Consider the following 21,807-nt stretch of genomic DNA (forward strand, 5'->3'; position numbering starts at 1 on the left):
CGTAATTAGATTAACCATTTCTTAAACTGCCCCTATTTCATACAGTTTGTGGGTCCATTTTCTGTTTACTTGCCTTCCTCTGAACCTCTCATTTTCACATGTTGCTACTAAGCCACAACCTATTCTATACTTGTGTGGTCCTGAGAGTTGCCCCCACTTATCCTTTTAATATTTTGTAGATTCCTTTCCCATTGTAGAAGTGAAATTAGATGAACATCAAGTCAAAGAGAAATACTTTTGCATGTGAGTCAGCATGGGCTATGATCACATCACGCTTCTGTTCACAGACTAGAACAGATGGAGTCTTTCCTCTTGGATGACATCGGCTCCATGATACAGAACAAAGCCATTGAGAGAATCATCTCACCAATGACTGTTCAGCTTTGCCATCTGATCATCTCAATGGAGAGGAAAGACATGGAGAATGAAGTATTTGCCTCTTTGGAGAAGATGGTGGAGGAATTGGCTAAAGCTAGTGAAGAATTTGTACCAGCTGCCAAAAGGTAACAATTTCAAAGAACTCAAGCCCTTTACTCTGACAAATTTCAGAAGAAGAAAAGTGTAACTAGGGCCTTATTGTAGTCTCCTTAAATGCTTTAGAAAGAAGTCAGGTGTGAAAAATAAGTTGAGAAAACATAAAGGAAACCTATTTAATATATTGTTATTTATTAGTTGGGGTGTAATTTCAATATGCAAACGTTGCAGAATTAGTTGACTGGGTTGTCCAGCAAGAAGCAGTTGTGTCCCATCCAAACGTTTCTAGATTCATTCTTATTTCACAGGTTATTTTTTATTTTAGAGATAAGAATTCCCGGAGTCTTCTTTTTTTTTTTTTTTTTAAGATTTTATTTATTCAGTTTTTTCCCCCCAAAGCCCCAGCAGACAGTTGCATGTCACAGGTTCACATCCTTCTAGTTGCTGTACGTGGGACCCGGCCTCACGTTGGACGGAGAAGCGGTGCCTCGGGGCGCCCCCGGGATCCGAACCCGGGCCGCCAGCATCAGAGCGCGCACACTTAACCGCTAAGCCACGGAGCCGGCCCTCCCGGAGTCTTCTAAACATAATTTTCATGCCTGTCACTCAGTGCATTGGGCCTGATTCTTCAACAGTAAACCTGCATGCAAATTATTTCCATATTAGGTTCCAGGTCCAGGGTTAGCTGTAACAACAAAACTGAACTCTATAAATGAAAGTTGAATACTACAACAAAACTTTTACATTTTTACTGCCCAAAGCTTAATGTAGGCGCTGGAGCTAGAATCCCAGCCCCACCACTAACTAGTTGTCTAGCTATGGCTAAGTTCTGAAACCTCTCTCTGCCTCATCTATGAAGGTGGAGGTCATAACCATACCTCCCTCATAAGATTGTCATCAGGGTATGAGAAGTAATCCACACAAGTCACTGAGCACAGTGCCTGGCACATGCTAGCTGATTAATGATTGCTTCAGATATATCTTTAAAATAGAGGTCTCATAAATATTCGTCTCTTTCACCCAACAAGTATGATGCTCCTAAGGTGTCAGGCACTATTCTAACTGTTGAAATACAGTTGTGAATAAGACATTCACAGTCCCTGCCCTCAGGAGCAGTGGAGCAAACAGAAAACATGTAACTATATCAACAAGGAAAAGCCAAATGCCTAGAAAGAAAAGTAGGAAAGGTACAGATGTTTCACTGAAGAAGAAATACAAATGAATTTTATTTTTATTTTATTTATTTATTTACTGAGGAAGATTAGCCCTGAGCTAACATCTATGCCAATCTTCCTCTGTTTTGTATGTGGGTCGCCACATACTCGACAGCATGGCTGACGAGTGGTGTAGGTCCATGCCCAGGATCCAAACCCGTGAACCAGTGCCACCAAAGTGGAGCACACCAAACTTAACCACTACACCATGGGGCCAGCCCCACAAATGAATTTTAAAATATGAAAAATATATTCAATATTACTAATACTCAATAATTCTTTTAACAAACATTTGCAAACAAAAGAATGCAAATTAAAATGATAAGATACTATTTTTCTGTCCCAACATATTGGCAAAGATTAAAGAATAATGGTAATTCTCAGCATTGGCAGAGATGAGTCATCTCATATACTCATGATAGAAATGGAAATTGGTGTTTGAGAGAGTAATTTGATAATATAGATCCAAGGTTTTAGAAAATGTGCACCTGTTGACCCATTAATTGCAATCCTACTAATTTGTCCAAAGGAAATAATCATAAATATGAGCCAAGACGTATTTATAAGGACATTTGTTGTGACATTCCTTAAAATTGTGAAAAAGTAGAAACAGGCTATTGTCCTACTTTAGAAAACTATGATATAACCTTATGGTGAAACATAAAATACAAAACAGATGCTTAAAATGTTGTTGATGAGCATTTGGTAATTAGGCGAAATATTTATAGCATTGCTTTACACGGAAAAGCAGGTTACCAAACAAATTTTTTAAGTTAATATAGAGCTAGAATTAAAACTGACAGAGCACGCAACTATCATAATACCTGTTCCAGGCAAGGGTCATCAGTGGAGCCTAAAAACAGGGGGCAAACGTTTATTGAGGAGCAGGATATTTATATTGTCTCAAGGTATCGTCCTGCAAAGTATTTATTAATTACAAAGGGGAAATTAATAGTTTTACGGAGGAGAGGACTGACAGATGTCACCTGACCCAAGTGATAGAAGTTAACATTACTATTATTGGGGGCCGACCCCGTGGCTTAGTGGTTAAGCGCTTGCGCTCTGCTACTGGCAACCCAGGTTCAGATCCCTGGCGCACACCCACGCACCGCTTCTCCGGCCATGCTGAGGCCGCATCCCACATACAGCAACTAGAAGGATGTGCAGCTATGACATACAACTATCTACTGGGGCTTTGGGGGAAAAAAATAAATAAATAAAATTAAAAAAAAAAACATTACTATTATCGGGACAAAAACAACATCGTGTGCCTGCTGATGTGACGCGCTGAGAAGGACACAGCACCATTTCCATGGAATTACTTCCCCAAACGTATAACTCGAATCTATTAACAAAACATCAGACGAAGCCAAATTGAGGGCCTTTCTACAAATAACTGGCTTGTACTCTTCATAAAATGTCAAAGGTCAAGAAAGACAGTCTCAGGAACTGTTCCAGAATTAAAGGGACTGAGGGGACATGTATTAGTTTCCTATTGCTGCTGTAACAAGTTATCACAAATGTAGGGACCTAAAACAACACAAATTTATTATCTCACAGTTTCGTAGGTTAGACGTAGGTGGGCTTGCCTGGTGACTCTGTTTTGAGTTTCACAGGCCAAGATCAAGGTGTCCACCATCTGGGCTCTTATGTGGAAGCTCTGGAAAGAATCTGCTTCTAGGTTCGTTCAGGTGGTTTACCAAATCCAGTTCCTTATGGTTATGAGACTGAGGTCCTGTTTTCCTTGCTGGCTGCCAGGCAGAGGCTGGTCTTCACGCTTCAAGGTTGTCTGCATTCCTCATGGCCCCTCCAGTGATGGCAGGTCAAGTTCCTCTCATGCTTCAAACCTCTCTGACTTCTCCTCCTGCCTTCTTCTTCTGCTGCTTGTAAGGGTTCCTGTGATTACATTGGACTCGCCTGGATAGTCCAAAATAATCTCCCTATTTTATGGTCAGCTATTTACTAACCTTAATTACAACCCCAAAGTCCCTTCACAGCAGTACCAGATTAACATTTGATTGACTAACCCAGGGACAGGAATTTTGGTGTAGAGGCGTCTTTAGAACTGCCTAAATTTAACGACTAAATGACTAGAACTGACGACTAAATTTAATGCAAGTTCTCAGACTGGGGATAATTAGCAAAATTTGAATACTGACTTTGGATTAGATAACAGCATTTTTCCAATGTTTAATTTCCTGATTTTGATTATCATTCTGTGGTTATGAAAGTGAAGGTCCTTGTTCAGAGAAACCACATTGAATCATTTTGGGGTAAAGGAGCATCATATCTGGAACTTTCTATACACACACATGCATACATACATACACACACATAGAGGGAAAGAGAATGATAAAGCAAATGTGGCAAAATGAGACCAATTGGTGAATCTAGTTGAAGGATTGAAGGATATATTGGAGTTTGTTATATCATTTTTGCAACTTTTTGGAAATTTGAAATTATAGAAAAATAAAAAGTTACAAAAATATTGTTGAAAAATACTCATACTCAAAGTTAAGTAAATTAGAAACAAAGAGGATTCAAAACTGTACATGAGTCCTCAAAAAAATGAAAAATGGAATTACTATATGATCCAGCAATTCCACTTCAAAAGAATTAAAAGAAGGACTCTAACAGATGTTTGCACATCCATGTTCCTACAGTATTATTTTCAATAGCCAAAAGACGGAAGCAACCCAAGTGTCCATCAACAGAAGAATGGATAAACAAAATGTGCTATACACTTACAGTGGACTATTATTCACTCTTAGGAAGGAAATTCTGACACATGCTACAACATGGATGAAACTTGAGGACTTTTAATGCTAATTGAAATAAGCCAGTCACAAAAAGACAAATACTGTGTGATTCCACTTATACGAGGTACCTACAGTAGTCAAATTCATAGAGACAGAAAGTAACATGGTGGTTGCAGGGGCTGGTGGCAGTGGGGGATGGAAAGTTATTGTTTAATGGGTATAGAGTTTCAGTTTGGGAAGGTGAAAAAAGTTCTGGAGATGGATGGTGGTGATGTGCACAACAATGTGAATGTACTTAATGGCACTATAGCTGTACACTTAAAAATGGGTAAGATGGTAAATTCTGTTATGTACTCTTTAACACACACACAAGATATGGAGTCAGGGGACTGTACACAGTGTGACCTTAATTATGTAAATAGAAAAAAATTCATGAAAAGAAATTTGCCAAAATATTTTTATTAATTTACTTAATAATTTGGAAACAGAGTGATTTTATACTAATTTAATACTCCTTTTTACATTCTAAGTTTTCTAACACAACACGTTTTGTAATCACACACAAAAAAAGGCACACAAAATTTTGAGACAAGTTAAACACCCTTTTTGTCTGTTTCAGTATAAATGCCTTTGCTGTATTGTCTGCTCCGGGCAAGTAAATTATTTATAAAGAGAATTATCCGTGCTCATGACCATGGGAAATGGTCCAGCCTATCATTGGAGCAATACTACAAATAATTCATATTCTGACTTGAGTTTCGCTCCACTGGCTTTCAGGGCAGCTCCTCAAGCAGTTCTCAGGAAAGGCCAAATGGGGGCAATCAGCACAAAATGTGCTAAGTGTTCGGCTGGCAAATTCCAGTGTCTCTCTCTGCTGGGTAAGCTATAAGGAAGCCAGAAGGAATTACCGTGTCAGCAGATTAGTGTTGGCAGCAGAACAGGGCTCCAGGGAAGACCCCACAAGAAGACGCCAACACAAGGATACGTTTCCTTTTGCTTAAAAATGTGTCATAAGATGAGCATTTAGAAAATATGAATGAGACGAGGAAGAAAAGAATTACTCATAAGCCTACAACCCAGAAATAACCACTGTGAACATCTTAGTAGATATTTATTCCAGATATTTTCTCTTTCTTTCTCTCCTTCCCACTCCTTCTTGCCATCCTTTTTTCTTCCCCATCTCTCTTTTCCTTTTTTCTATTCATATAAAGATCTATCCGTGTAAGCATATCTATCCACGTACATATATATACCTGCATGGTCATGTATATATAAAATGGGTGATACTAATTGGTTAACAGGGAAGGACTGCTGTATTGCACATCCCCGGAGGATACCATTCACTGCAGAGTCTGGGACAACAGTGCCTTTGGGGCTGTGCCCTATGCAGTCGGCATGAGCATCATAGCAGCCCTGGGTGAGATGGTGGTTTAACACGTCTTCTCTCCCCTGCACTTCCAAGTTCCATCTCTCCTGGATCATGCAGTTGGGGATTTTTCTGGTTATCTTTTTGTTCTGATTTCTAGAGTAAGTGCACTCTGGTCTAATAAATACTCAGTTTGATTTCTATTATGCAGCTATGCATTCTAAATTATTCTTTTAATGTTGCACATTATGCATTAATTAGTTCACTACAACATGAATCCTTGACTTTTTAGACTCTACTATAAATTAGTATTGATTTTTCACAAAGGTGTAAACACAAATCAGTGGAGATAGGTTAGTCTTTCAATAAACAGTGCTGGAATAATTGGAGGTTCGTATATCAAAAAAATGAGCTTTGATCTATACCTTAGATCATATTAAAAATTAACTTAAAGTGGATCACAGACCTACATATAAACCCTAAATCTATAAAAGTTCTAGAAGGAAACATAGAGAAAAAAATCTTTGCAATCTTGAGTTAAGAACAGATTTCTTAGATACAATGCCAAAAGCATGATCCGTAAAAGAGCAAATTGGACTTTATCAAAAAACAAAATACTGTTGCTCTTCAAAAGACACTAGTAAGAGAATGAAAAGACAAGCTGGAGACTGGGAGAAAATATTTATAAAGCACATATCTGATAAAGAACTTATATCAAGTGGCCGGCCCCGTGGCTTAGTGGTTAAGTGTGCGCGCTCTGCTACTGGCGGCCCGGGTTCGGATCCCGGGCGCACACCGACGCACCGCTTCTCTGGCCATGCTGAGGCTGCGTCCCACGTGCAGCAACTAGAAGGATGTGCAGCTACCACGTACAACTATCTACTGGGGCTTTGGGGGGAAAAAGGAGGAGGATTGGCAATAGATGTTAGCTCAGAGCCAGTCTTCCTCAGCAAAAAGAGGAGGATTAGCATGGATATTAGCTCAGGTCTGGTCTTCCTCACACAAAAAAAGAACTTATATCAAAAATATGTAAAGAACATCAAATCTCAGTAATCAGAAATAAACAACTTAATAAAAATGGTCAAAAGATTTAAACTGTTACTTTATCAAAGAAGATGTGCAGAAGGCAAGTAAGCTTATGAAAAAAGTCTCCACATTATTAGCCAGGAGGGAAATACAAATGAAAACCACAACAAGATAACCTTACATGCTTTACTGAAATGACTAAAATTTAAAAGACTATACCAAGTGTTGGTGAGGATGTGGAGGAACTGGAACCCTCACACTGCGAATGAGAATGCAATGTGGTACGATGACTTTGGAAAACATTTTGGCAGGTTCTTTAAAATGTAAACAGATGCCTACTACCCCTAGGTATTTACTCAAGAGAAAGGACAGCATACGTCCATACCAAGTCCTGTACACGAATGCTCATAGCAGCTTTATTTGTGATAGCCAAAAGCTGAAAACACCCCCGATGTCCATCAACTGATGAATGAATAAACAAACTGTAGTCAAGGCATACAATGGAAGACTGCTCAGCAATGTGAACAAATGAACCACAAATGACGTGGATGGATCCCATAAAGAATTATGCTGCATGAAAGAAGTCAGACAAAAAAGAGCACATTTTTTCATTTGCACAGAACTCTAGATAACGCAAGCTAGTCTGTAGTGACAGAAAGCAGATCAGTGGCGGGGACAGGTGGGATGGGGGGCACAGGTTGTAATGCAAAAGTGAGGGAGCACAAAGGGACATTAGGAAACTTTTGGAGGCGGTGGTCATGTTCGCTATCTTGATTGTGGTGATGGTTTTATGGGTGAATATATGTGTCAAGCTTATTAAATTTTATACTTAAATATGTGTACGTCAATTTTACTTCGAGAAAGCTGTTAAAAAATAATACAGAGTTCAGGTACACCTTTCATATAGCTTTCTCTAATGTTAACAACTTACGTATAAACAGTGCAATTTTCAAAACCAGGAAATTAACATTGGTACAATACTATTAACTATACTACGTACCTCATTCAGATTTCACCAGTTTTCCTCCTAGTGTTCTTTTTCTGTTCTGGGATCTAATCCAGGATTTCACATTGCATTTAATTGTCTCTCCTTAAGCTTTTCCAATCAGTGACAGTTCCTCATTCTTTTTTTGTCTTTTATGACCCTGACACTATGATAAGTACTAGTCAGTTATTTCGTAGAATATCTAAGTTGGATTGTTAGATTTTTTTTTTTAAAGATTTTATTTATTTATTTTTCCCCCCCAAAGCCCCAGTAGATAGTTGTATGTCATAGTTGCACATCCTTCTAGTTGCTGTATGTGGGACGCAGCCTCAGCATGGCCGGAGAAGCGGTGCGTCAGTGCACAACCGGGATCCGAACCCGGGCCGCCCGTAGCAGAGGGCGTACACTTAACTGCTAAGCCACGGGGCCGGCCCCAAGATTTCTTTTTCATGATTAGATTGAGGTTATGCATTTTTGGCAAGGGTACCACAGAAGTGATGTTGTGTCCCTTTTTCTGCTTTTTATCATGAGGTTGATGTGTCTTATTACTGGTGATTTTAAACATTATCATTTGGTTAAAGTGCTATCTAATAGGTTTCTCCACTATTTTTCCCTGTGTAGTTGATAAGTATCTTGGAGTAACTTCTGCAACTGTTCTGTTTCTCTTCAAACTTTCATCAGTTGATTCTAGCATCCATCAGTCCATCTTGCCTGCAAGAACTGTTACTATGATGTTTGCCTAATGATAATTTTTTATTTCCCTCATTCCTTTTACATATATTAATTGGAATTCTCCTGTACAGAAATGTTATCCTTTCTCCTCCATTTATTTATTTATTCAATTATATTTATTTATTCAATTATTCATATGCTACACATTCATGGATATTTACTTCATTCTATGGGTTATGATTCAATACTGTCATTATTTATTTTATTGTTCAATTCCTTCCAGCTTTGGTCACTGGGGGCTCCTTCCAATTGGCTCCTGTGTCCTTTTGACGTGTCTCCGTTTGTTTTAAAGCACTTTTTTATTTTCTGGTCTCATCTTATATTTTTCTGGCCTGGGCCCTGGAATCAACCTCTTCCCCAAAGAGCCCTGGTTTCTTTTATTGAAGTATAGTATTTAGAAACCAAGATCTGGGCTCTAAATATGCTCATTATTACTGGAGTATCATTGCTCCCAGGGCCACTCAGCCGACAGAGCTAAGAAATATACATACATGAACATGTATTAGTATACATACATACATGTATGTATACTAATCCATGGATACACATACCTGATATTTATTTCTATGTGTCTGAATACATATTCATATATATGTGTGTCTACATATAAAATCATATGATATACCCAATTCTAATCCAATACCACAAGGTTCTTTCTTGCCTTCCCCTTTCCTTATTTGTAGCTTCTTTCTCCAACAAGTTGTCAGAAGATTTATCTGGGCAGACCACAGCTGGCTTTCTCTGTGTGAAGTACCTTGCACTCAAGGTCATATCACGACATAACCAATAAATTGCCTTAACTCTGGACTCCACTACCTCACTTCATATATACAGCCCTCATCCTTGACAGCTTTGTCTCTGTCCCCTCCTTTTAATATCGAGAAATGAGAAAACCCAGGAAGTTAGGTTGCGTGGGTGAGGGTCCCAGCTGTGCAACTGAACAGCTGCCAGCATGTGGCACAGTCATATTTCTGGGCCAAGCAGCCTGAGTGTCAACTGCAGCTGATGTGCAAATTCTCCACAAGGAGTCAAAAGTAAAATAAGGGAAGGAGACAGCTGTCACACATTCTTCCCCTCTTCCCTTACCCCCAGTGTTTCGGCATTTTGCTGTGCTGGGTTGTTTGAATTGGTGTGATTCTGCACATGGGAATTTAGGGGATATTTCACATGAGGGTACCTGGGATGTTTGGGACAGGAAGGGATGAGTGGCGTTGAAATTGACTGCCACTCAGCAAGGGACCAAAAGCTGAGAGGAGTTTCTCGGTGATCACTTAAGCTGGCACTCCTGTGTCCTCCCAGCCTACAGTTCCAGAGGCACAGAGCTCAGCCTCCTTTGTAAAGAATAACCCTTGTAAGGATTAGGGCCAGAAGGAGCGGGACTTTTCTTGTTTTGTTCTGTGTGGTTAGGGATTATTAGTGAAAGAGGAATGTTTGCAATCACATAAACAAAACAGTTGCTGTGGACATCTGTGTTCATGGAAACTGATTTTTGTTACACAAAACCTCTCCTCTTGATAACAGGGATCAAAATGAGATTCTAGATATTACTGTTTTTTGTAGTAATTATACATGTTCATTGCAGAGGAAATGAGAGCAATTCAAAAAGGAACAAAGCATATTTTAAAATGCTAAGATAGAACCACAGTGTGATGATTATCCTTCTGGATAAATGGTTCTCTATGTAGATCTGCACATAACTAAAAACAAATGAGAACCTGCCATACATGCTATTCTGTAATTTGCTTTATTTACTCAACCCAAAGTCTTGGAAAGGCATCTATCACCATAAATATAGACCCACGTCACCATTTTAATGGCTTCATAGTGCTCTGTAACTTCTATGTATCATAGTTTCCTTATGGGTATATTTTTTCTTTGTAACATTACATTCACGGACGTGTTGGTAAATGCTGAGTGAAAATGTGCCTGTCCAGGCTGGCAGGAGACTCTGAGGAGGAGTGGCTCCAGGAGGAAATGGGGCCTGCTGCCGAGTCTCTGATCCTCTCTGGGAGGAACATCACGCTGATAGCTCAGAAGCTCCATCTTCAGCCCGACTGTCAGAGCCACCAGGAGGAGCTCGTGACCACAGCTCAGCAGATCCTGGTGGACACCACGAAGGTGAGTCTGATGTCAGAGCTGGCTGGCTAGTTGGTCTGGACAGAGAGCTCATTGCTGGGAAGCACGGATGGGGCGTGTCATTGCCGCAATGGACACCCACCCCAGAGAGAGAAACCTGCCCAAGTTTCTGTCAAGATCACAGGCACAGAGTTCATTCCCAATTTAATATAAGCTAAATGTGGAAGCTGGCATAGGGAGCGAGGTAGACATACTGAGTTGGGGGTCTATGATCTTAAAACCATATGTGGCTCCCTCATCCCCTACACTTGCCACCAACCCCTAATGAAAAGGTGTCACTGACATGTTCATTTTCCACCCTACCCATGGCTAGGAGCTATGGGAAGAAGCTAGTGAATCCTCTGCAACTCAGCCTGTTTGACAAACCTGGCTCCAGAATGTAAGCTCTGCTGTATTGACCTCAAGCTGGAAGGATCTCAGGGGGCCAGGATAACCCCTCAGCCTCCATTCTCCATCCCGACACTCCATCACATGGCACAACTCTTTTAGGTTGGGACATTGCTCCCTGTTAGAATCTATATGCCTTAAATATTATTAAATATTAATAATGTTCATCATTAAAACTTTAGTAGTATGAGTTATGGGGGGGTGTATTTCTAATTTAACAGACCTTCATTAAAGTAAGATTGGGAATGGGGAGATGAGAGAGGCAGAGCCAGAGGGCTTTGGGCACCTGCTGATGGGAGAAGGAGCGGGGAAGAAGGGCAGGCTCTTGGAAGTGGTTGGGTACCAGCTCTGTTGCAGAGGATGGATAGAGCCATCCAGGAGTGGCAGGGTCAGGCTAGGAAAGACTTCTCAGAGGCACTTCCTGGACAGGCCATCTCTCCAGCCCCCATCATCCTCATCCAAATACTAAGTCCGTCCTAAACACTCTTTCGTGCCTTACGTGTTGATTACCATGTAGATGATTGACTGCTTCTCCTCTAACCCGGAGACTGGCACTCTAAATCCAGACTGGACCCACGTTAAATGTAGCTCAAATATAGGAGGCCTTACATTTTCAGTTAAGCCAAATATTTTCTTTAAACGTCACTTCCAGGTGACTTTTCTTTAAACGTCACTCCTAGGTGAGGTGGTTTTGGGGGGGGGCAGGTGCTGAGATTCTGTACTCTTTAGTCTTGGGGTGTTTGGAGGACGTTTATTTGTAAAATCAGGGGTGAGGGGGAAAGCAGCTGCCCTTGCTCTCCCTATCGCTTCAGAAACGTGCAACCATGTTCAAGCTTCTCTTCCCCTCACTGCCCGAACAGGTCCTGCTCCTTGAAGACGCTGCGAGGGCGAGGAAGATGGTGCGGGCGGCGGGCTGGTGCCTGACCTGCCTGGACGCACTGGAAGCGGCGGGCGACGCGGCCTCGCTGCGCGGCCCCCTCGCCGACCTGGCGGCGGCGCTGCTGCGCCCGGGCGGCCCGAGCGCGCGCGGGCCCGGGGAGCGCCTGGGCCCCGGCCGCCTGCTGCGGCGCTGTGTCCCCGCGCTGCTCGCGGCCGCCTCCCGGCGCCACCTGGTCGCTCTGCCCAGGAAGGCCCTCGGCGAGCTCCTGGTGCGGCTGGAGCCCGGCGCCGCGGCCCCGGCGGCCCGCACGCAGCGGCGCGCTCACCTGGCGCCTGCGGCAGCTGCGCGAGCCGCTGGCGGCGCCCGGGCCCGAGCACCTGCGCCGCGGCCCGCCGGACGCGCTGCTGGCGGCCGTGCTCTGGCACTGCATGCGCCCGAGGGGCTGCGCCTGGTGGCCCGCTGCCGCCAGCTGCTGGAGCTGCGGAGCCTGGGCCGGCTCCGCCGGCCTCCCGAGACGGGCCGGGGGGCCCTGGAGCCGGGGCAGGAGTGCGCCGCGCTGCAGGCTGCGACCGAGGCGCTCTCCCAGGGAATCCGCACTGGGCTGCTGCGCCAGATCCTGGACACGTTCACCGACACGCAAAGTCCTCTGCAAAGGCTGGTTCAGGCCGCCTTGGCGACTCCCCCAGGCAGCCTCGCGTGCGAGGGCAAGGCCTTGTCAAAGAGCCTCCAGCTTTTCCTTGCTGATTTCCGTGACCAGGCCAAGCAGATGCTCCGAGTGGCTCACTTAGTCTCGGTTTGCTGCTCCCGACAAGAAACTGGCAGGGACGTGGAGGCCACCATGGCAGGCCTCTGGGGGCTTGTGGTCAGAGTGCAACAGCTGTTCTCACAAAGCCCGCAAAGGTCTGGTCTGGACTGGAGCCCCGCCGCCCTGCAGGCCCTGCTTCAGGCGTGGGCCAGGGCATCTGAAGGCCTATTGGCCTGTTTTGATGATGTTCTCAATATTCCTGAGTTCCTGAGTGTATCCATTCAGGAAATGACAAAGCACTTGGGCTTCTTTATATAGGCTTTGAGGAGCGGAGATTCCAGAGAGTTTTCTCGACTTGTGGCATGTTTACGGGGTCGAGCCACACACATAGTGCGGGTGATGAGCAGGTATGTGGACCAAGATCGAGATCCCATTTTCCGGAATGGTCTGAGAGTCTTGATTCACCAACTGGAGCAATCTTCCCTGGTCCTGGGTGTAGCTGCTGAGCGCTGTTCAGCTGGGCACAGCTCTCAGGACACAGATGCATTTTTAACCATGGCAAAGCATCTGATCTATTCAGCTCAGAGCATCCAAGAGGGGCTGGATGGGACTAACCACCCAGATATCCTGAGCCCTCTTCGAGACCAAGTCCAAAGGCTTGACATTGCTAAGAGACAGCCTTATTTCATTCTCCCCTGCCTCTAGGACTCCACAGTTCCTGAAATGAAACACCAAAGGGGGCCGGGGTTAGGGAAAATTGACCTAGTCAACTCCTGTCCACCAAGGGACCTTCTTTCCTGCCCCTGGATTCCTGACACACATCCATGGAGTGGGGGCTCTCCACTCCCTGCCATCAGCAAACTAACCCGTGCTGTAGACAGCCAGAGCCACCAGGCAGTGACTTCAGCTTGTGCCAGCCTGCAGGACCCGGATGCAGCTGTGGATGCAGCTCAAGGGGCACTGGCTAGGGAGGGACCACTGGGGTCAGAGAGGATGACTGGACTCCAAGAACTCCAGACACTGGCACCTTCTATTAGTGAGCCAGCAAGGGAGACAGCACATTGTACAACTGCTAGAACTGATAGGCTTCTGGAAGTGGCTCTCCAACTGTCTGGGAGAACCAGGGAAACCAGGCAGGGCTTGCTAGCCATGGCTGGTGACTGGTACCCTCTGTGTCAACAGCTGTTTTGCAACAGCCCAACAGCTGATCTTCCAGGGAACATGGCAGTGCTCATGGAGCTTCAGCAGAATTTAGCCTCAGTGGTTCAACTAGCAGCCAGAAGTGGGCCCATGGATTTGGGTAACAAGGGTTCTGACTTAACTGGGCATCCAGAAGCACTTTTACAAATGCAAGGCAGATTGGAGGAAGCGGAGACCTGTGCTAAACAGCTGTTGGACAAGATTCTGGCCTCTGATGGCCTCCAAGGCCCCAAGCCATGGGAGGAGAGCATTGAAGATGGGTGCCTTCTATGGTCAGTGGCTGTCCAAGACCTGCTCCAGTGCATGGAGAGGCTCAGTGGGAGACAAGGCCTGTTCCTACTGCCCCTGCGACAGGCCATGAATGACCGGCAAGGGCGACAGGGAGGGTTGGCTCAGGCAGCAGATGTTTCTCAGAGGCTACAAGAGGCTGCCAGGCTGTCTTCCCTACTGTGTGGGGATGAGCAGGTGAAGGGTGAAATCTCCTTTCTGTGCAGGGAAGTTCATGTGCTCACAGATGCTCTGCTGGATGTGGCACAGATCCTGGCCTCCTCCCCCAAACCATCCCCCAGCCTGTCCACACGCTTTGAACTTCTCTACTTGGAGCTCACCCTTCGAGCCAAGGCCCTGACTGGCCACCTCAGCAGCATCAATGCAGACTATGAACGTGCCCTCCAAGATGCCTTCTGCCCAAGTCTCTCTGTCTGCAAAGACCTCCAGACCAGGCCAGAAAGCTCCCTGGAAAGAATGTTGTCTGGTATCCAAGCCGTGCAAGAAATGGTGTCAGGAGGTCAGGAGTCTGGGCCCTGCCGGGAGAGTCTTCTTGTGGCTCTGGAGAGCATTCTCGTCCTCACCAAGGAGGTGGCCCAGAGGGTCCCTGTGCTCTGAGAACACCCAGAGGAGTGGGGAACGCACGTCCTGGACTGGCTTCAGTGGGAGTTGGCAGCCAAGGCCCACCATGCCGTGGCCCAGCTCCAGGCCTGGAAAGGTGGTCACACTGAGGCCTGGAGACTCCTGGCCCAGTGCTTGAAGCCCAGTGATGAGACGGCAGTGATGAAGCCCAGTGATGAACAGGATCCTGCCCAGTCACGGCTCCACCATGGGGAGGTGGCATCGGGGGCTGCTGCAGCTGGCAGTATGGATTCTCAGGGTGCCGCCCCAGGAGACACCCCAGGGAGCTCAGAGGGGACCCGCACTGCCGATCCAGGCATCACCGGGACAATCACAGCAGACCTGGGCACGGTACGATAGTCACCATCTTTCCTCCTCCCCCACCTCCCCTTCTTTCTGGTAACCCAAGTCTCCTGGCAAGTTCCAGGAAAAGCTGTCTTGGTGCCCACATGTGTAATTCATACTTGGTGGGCAGCATGGTGCAGCCTTGGAGAGTCCAACATGGGGAATCAGATCACCTGGGCTGGGCCTCTCTCTACCATTTCCCAGCTCTGAGACCCTAGAGAAGCTTCTGAGCTATTTTGGACTCCAAGATTCTAGTCTAGAAAATGAGAACATGGATACTTTCCTGGCGGAGGGTTAATGAAAGCATCCGTGTAAAGTGCTTGCACTTGCCTGGCGCATAGTAAGAGTCCTATAAGTAGTGGCTGTAATTACTGACTTCTGTGAAGTTTTTCCCGATTGCCCCAGCTGGAGGGGGCTCCCCTTGCTGTGACTGACGGCAGCCCTCCTGTGGATCAGGCTGCTTCATGCCACCTTGACCTCTGCGATGTTACCTCCCTGCTTCAGTCGGGGCTCTTTTGTTTGCAATGGCAGGAATCCACGTTGAATCAGCCCAGGCAAAAAGAAGGATTGATTGGACAGATGCAGGGCCTGTTGAACACCTTCCACGCACAGTCATTCATTTCCTTCCAGGGCACCAGACAGGACAGTTAGGCATTGCGGATCCCAAACATTTGATTTACTTACACCGACCATCATCAAAGTCAGGGGGGGACACAGTAGGTTGGCAGTGCCCGAGAACTTCCCTAGCAACGTGCTCAGCCCAGCGTTTCGTGCACAACATGATCTGTCCCCTTCTTGACCTGCTGCTTGGCTGTGCAGATCCTCCCAGACCCTTCCCTGGGCTTTTCCCAAGATAAAGCTGACCAGACTGTGAGTTTCTCCACCCCGTTACTCTTACTTCATCTTTCTCATTAAAATGTCATTGCCAGGGGCCGGCCCAGTGGCTTAGCGGTTAGGTGCGCGCGCTCCGCTGCTGGTGGCCCGGGTTCCAATCCCGGGTGCACACCGACGCACCGCTTCTCCGGCCATGCTGAGGCCGCGTCCCACATACAGCAACTAGAAGGATGTGCAACTATGACGTACAACTATCTACTGGGGCTTTAGGGAAAAAAAATAAGGAGGAGGATTGGCAATAGATGTTGGCTCAGAGCTGGTCTTCCTCAGCAAAAAGAGGAGGATTAGCATGGATGTTAGCTCAGGGCTGACCTTCCTCACAAAAAAACAAAAACAAAAACAAAAAAATGTCATTACCATGAGAAGGGGCCCTAGTCCCAAAGTACCTGGGAGGAGAGCAGGCAGTTCCCTTTTCCCCTGCAGCCTAAGTCCCCTCCGCTCAGACTCTAACTGTCTTCTAAGCTCACCTCACTCCACAGCTCCTGGGCTCGTGAATTCAGACATCCTGCAGGCTCCTCCTTTTCTGTTTTTCCAGCGTCTTTCTGACACGCACTTAATGCCACTGAGTTCGCTGACTTAGCACATTCTGTTTCCATCCGTTCACCTGATGCATTCCCCTTCTCATCAAAACCTCCTGACAGGAGCATCTCACATGGCTGCTGGCAGGGCAGGTTGAGGCTGGCCGCCCAGGTCAGCTGGCTCTGGAATGGAGAGAGCAGCAAGCTCCTTCGGACCCCGTCACCACTCCTGTCTGTGAAGGGTGTCATCTCTCCTGTTGCAGGCTGGTTCCCTCTGGGTGAAGAGCAAGGCCTCGCATTCCGTCGGATGTTCCTACCCCGGGGAAGCACCGTCCTACACACATAGTTCGTTTGAAAAACAACAGGGACAGTGGCTCTGCCTCAGGGGCCCACCCCTGGTGTGAGGGCATTACCATCCATGGTGTGTCTGCTCCACTCTCCCACTCCCTGGGGCTCCTGGGGGCAGAGACACACCCTCCACACAGCCCTGAACAGCACCCAAACAGTGAGCACCCATCAGAACCCGCTGAGGGAGGATGTGGGTTTGGGAAGGGCTTATGCATCTTCAGAGCACTTGTAACTTGTAAGTCACAACCTGGAAATTCTTTATTCCAGTTATGGGGATCTCCAGAACAGCCCTAGGCCTCTTTCATTATTGAAGAGCTTGGAGGCATTTCTAGCTTTGGATGTTTAAGGTCCCTGACAGTTAGTTGAATGAGACGTGAGTTGAAAAGAATATTTCCTAGTTTCCTGATCCTTGGCTCAAGGGCCACCAAATTGCGTATCTGCCATTTTCTCCTTGTTCTCAGTCACTGCAGTTGAGTCTTAGCCCAGGTGAGCTCTCTCCCTTCTCTCCTTCCACCCGCTCCGGGGCCCCATCTGGGAAGCCTGCTGGGCCTCAGAGTAATTTGGTCCCTCTCCAGAAAAGGCTTCGGCTCGCCTCTCCCAGCATTCAGGGGACATCCCACCCAGTCTAGAACAGGGCCGACGAACAGTTTTCAGAAGGTGGGGGATTATTTAATTGAAGAAGCAACACAAAAACGATAGCAAAGCCGGGGCGACTTCTCCGTATGCACTGGCACAGAAGCCTCAACTCTCAGCTGCTGAAGCTCAGGGGCTCCGTCTTACCTGTCTTCAGATCCCTCACGTCAAGCACATGCGCATCACAGGTGCACAGTGAGTGATTTTAGATGTGTGTGATGGTGCTCAGGGCAAGCTACCCCAGGAGGCACCACGCTGGTATGCGGATTATTTCCAGCTGAAGACAATAAGGACTCAGAGAACTCAGGAAGAATATTTGAGTTTCCCCTCCCAAACTGCCTAAAGAATTTAAAACAAAAGATCTGTTTCAAGAAAGAGTTGTTATCATGATGGCTGTAAAGATAATGTAGGATAGAGGTTACAATAGGAAAGGCACCAAGCCTCTTTTATCAAAAACTCTGTCTCTCCCTGACCACATTATCTATAGATGACCCTGAAAAGAATTGTCTTCCTGTCCTCTGAAGTCCCAGGCCACTACCCACCCCCAACACATTCCTTGCCTTTAGCTGCAATACTTAAGCAAGCAGCTGAGACAGAGGGACGAGTTGCTCATTTCTGAGTTTCTCCCATGTATACATATTATTAAACATGGTATTATTTTCTCCTGCTAACCTGTCTTGTTAATTATTTGGCCAGCCATAAGAACCTTAAGGAAAAGGGCAGAGGGAGATTCTCCCTCTTCCCCCGACATGTGCTAGGACGCTGCAAGCTAGAAGTGCAGAAGGGGTTCAAATTCGGGGCAAAATGGTCATGGGAGGGATGGAGCGGATGTTCTAGATGTCTTCTAAGAGGAAGAGACCTCCTAAGAGATATCTTCAAAGGAAGCGTGGAATTTGAATGTGTCAATGAGGATGGGAAGGACTCTCCAGGCAGTAAAAGCTCTGAGGTGAACTTGGACCCAGAGGGTCTCCCAGTGCCCGTGACTCCAGGAGGTGCATGCCTGTGCTCAGGTTTGCTCCTGATTTGGGAGTGAATACTTGATGGTTTGGCGAGGAAAGCAGCCTGCAGTTAAGCCCCCACTATGGACACGCTGCACTGCCTCCAGTCACCTGTCTGGCTGGTTGCTGTTCTCGGCGTCCGGACGTCTTCTGAGTCAAACCTGAGCAATCAGGACTCTTCCCACACGCTTGGCAGCTGTTGCCTCTGCTTCCTCCGGGGTCAAGTCTGGGGCCAAGTGTCCTGATGTGGAGCACCCACACCCCAGGATGGGCCACCTAGATCCCAACCTCTGTGGTCTCCTGGCCCCAGACTCACATATGTCCCCTTGTCTGTCACGGGGCAACTGCTCATTTAAACACCCACCTGAGCTCTACAGCTATAGCCAAAGGAGACGATTCACCCCACCCCTTCCTTGGGCGATTGGTCCCCTGATTCCACATTGTTAGCGCAGTGCCCTTCCTGTGTGCTTGGCCGTAAGGGGACCATGACAAAGACTGGACATAGCCAACTAACAAGGTGGGGGTGGGAGGGACACAGGCCACATAGCAGGTCTCTCCACTGGCCTGGGGCAGGTGTTCTTTGATTTCCATTCCTCTCTTGGTGAAATATTTGCTACATTTACGGCATCAGACCAAATAGAATCATGAACTTCTGTCTCCCAATTTGGATAGAATTTGCTATCGTGCTCATGACCTTGTACTTTTCCAACAACCACGTCATATCCCTTCTGAGGCGTTAGTGTGCTACACTGGGGTATTGGGGGAGAAGTAGGGTTGGGGGCAGGCCTGGAGTCTCCTCCACCCAGGTTCACTCCACACCCAGGGCACAGGCCCTTTCCCAAGGAGCCCAGGATCTGGTGGGGGAGGCGGAGAAACAACCAAGGCCACTCCTGACCCTTTGTTCCTGGATTTACCTCCAAGTGCAGAACAACTTGTCTCGATTCCCAAGTCTGGGAAAGGCTTCGGTGGGGCTCCTCTCAGGCTCCAATAAAAGAAGAACATGGCTTAGCTGTGAGTGCCCACCCACTGGGGGAGGTCATGGGCTGCTCTTTTTTTTCCTGAAAATAACCAGCAAGTTCATGGGGGAAAATCGTAATTATTCATACCAGAACTATACAATCCTTTCATATAGAATAACTGATGTGAAAGTCTTTGGGTTCCCAAAGTTAAAACATTCAAGAATTCCTGCATCTCTCCAAGAAGCTATAGATTCTCCCTTCTCCCATGTAAGGCTTAAAAATTCACAGAGGGAAAGAAAATGTGATATTTTAGCTATATTGGGATGGGAGTGCGCAAGCTTTCAGTTTATGTAAATTCTGGATGAATGGAGCTCAGAGTAATGGGGGCTCCTTGTTTCCCCTTCTCCCTGTTTTCCTCCGTATTTGGAGAAGATTGCCAAGAGCTGCTGGCGTGTGGAATCAGGAAGCCCTCTGGATTCCCGCTCTTCTTTATAAAATGATAAAGAGGCCACTCACATCCCCACTGTAGTTAAAGGTCTGAGCATCACGAGTTTCATTAGTGCTATCTTCTCCCTAGGGCAGCAGAGCAGCACCCCCTCCAGCGCCCCCGACTGTCTGGCCTGGCTGCACGCTGAGCTGGACCAGCCTCTCCGGGAGGACAACGGCGGAGATAGTGGGAACAGAATCACCCAGATTACCCAGGAGATGGCCAAGGAGGTGTTCCTGATGGCCCAGAGTTTGAGGAGGAGAGGATGCATCATGATACTTGGCCTCGGTGGGTGCTGGGAGGGGACAGCGCCATAGGGGAAACGGGGCTTCCAACTGCTGCCCCCCAGGAGCCAGGATCGCCCGGGGCAGCTCCCAGGAAAGAAGGGCGGCACTCAGGGGCCACTGAGCACTTAGCATTTTATGTGCTCTCTTCTTTCTCTATCTGGGTATGTCATAAAGTTCACTTCATTTCTCTCTTCCCCTCCTCTTTTGGGCTCAATTACTAAGGCTTTGTCTTAATCCATCAGGAAAGATAGTTTGCCAGAAGCTGCAATTTAGTAAAATCAAGGACTCATTCATATCCCAGAAGGATGAACTGCAGGGAGCCATTTATATCTTTAAAAATTCCCCAAAATAGAGGTCACAGGGCTGCAACTTTCTGAAGGATAAAAGCCATTCAGGGCCAGCACAGCCTGGAGAGGAAGGGGTCTGCTTTCTAATGGCTTTTAGGGGCCAACTTCAATCACGTATTCTAATTCTCTTTAGTCCTTTTCTTGATTAAAGTTGGTTAAGCATTGTTTAACATCCACACACCAACACCAAAAAAAAAAACCAAAAAGGCCGTTTCCTGAGTGTTTGGACCGGAAGGAAGAGATAAAAAGGCTCCAAGAGCCATTTAGAAAACTCCTCCCAGTGTAGGTCTGCTAGGTACTGATGGCTCCAGAATCCGTGGCTGGGCCCCATGGGGCCCCACCTTCTCATTCTAGGTGTGGGGGAGGGGGTCCAGAAGAGAAGCCTGGACTTCAAGGAACCCCCTGACGAGGTGACTGCAAAACCAAGCCCGGCAGCCTTCGCACAGGGCTCAGACCTCTCCTTGTCCCATCCCTCCTCCTAACCCCTGCCCAGTCAGTTTCTCATTGGAACAGCTGCCCTAAGGTCATTAGATCAGAAGTGGGAGTGGTTACCTCTTCCTGCTGACTCTGGATTTCTTTCCAAACATCTCAGATATTCTATTTGTTTAGTTCTCGGGTGCTGGCAGTGGTATGTGGCTGAGGGCCCAGGAATATGCAAACCCTCCATCCCATGGAGTTCCCTGGGGAAATGTACACATAAAGGGAAATGACAAAAGGAAAACCAAAGGATAACTTTTAATAGTGAGGCTACTGCCTGGTGATGGAGTGACTATACAGAATTCTCCCCAAACCCTCCAAATCCTGATCTTAGTACCAACCAGATTCTAACAGCTAAAGTACCTGGTACTCTTGAGTAAAACGGAGAAAGGAGTTTAAAATGGCTGGTTAGGGGGCAACTGGCAGAACAAGAGTGGGGGAACTAGGATTTCCTGAAGCAGAATAGTTAGATTCTATGACGCTAAGTTGAGTCAGACATATTAGCAACTCTTCAGCCCTGAGGCTGGGGGTGGAGTTGGAGGAAGGTGGGAAGAAGGTGTTCCTTGGAGAGGCAGAAAAGGTAAGCATCTTCTCTCTTGGCAGAGGTCTACACAAGACTATTCTCATGTGGTTTGAGTTTTCTCTGGCACCTTTGAGACCTGGGTTATGAGTTCTGGAATATTCCAGCTTGACCTCTTCAGTTGAGCCCTTCTCCTTTACGC

At 46.5% G+C, this 21,807-nt stretch overlaps 1 protein-coding gene across 1 annotated transcript in view; it reads left to right on the forward strand.

Annotated features, from left to right (window-relative positions):
* The first annotated feature begins 297 nt into the window (after window positions 1-297).
* Window positions 298-21,807, forward strand: part of LOC147912053 (uncharacterized) — a 30,873-nt gene continuing 9,363 nt past the window's right edge. The window contains 6 exon segments of the mRNA XM_087426352.1: window positions 298-503; window positions 10,491-10,674; window positions 11,940-12,262; window positions 12,264-12,388; window positions 12,391-15,143; window positions 20,070-20,256. Coding sequence (XP_087282478.1) covers window positions 298-503; window positions 10,491-10,674; window positions 11,940-12,262; window positions 12,264-12,388; window positions 12,391-15,143; window positions 20,070-20,256 — 3,778 coding nt within the window.

The sequence above is a fragment of the Ceratotherium simum genome, chromosome 40 (genome assembly GCF_057802395.1).
Source record: "Ceratotherium simum simum isolate JZ-2026a chromosome 40, ASM5780239v1, whole genome shotgun sequence".
Lineage (NCBI taxonomy): Eukaryota > Metazoa > Chordata > Mammalia > Perissodactyla > Rhinocerotidae > Ceratotherium > Ceratotherium simum.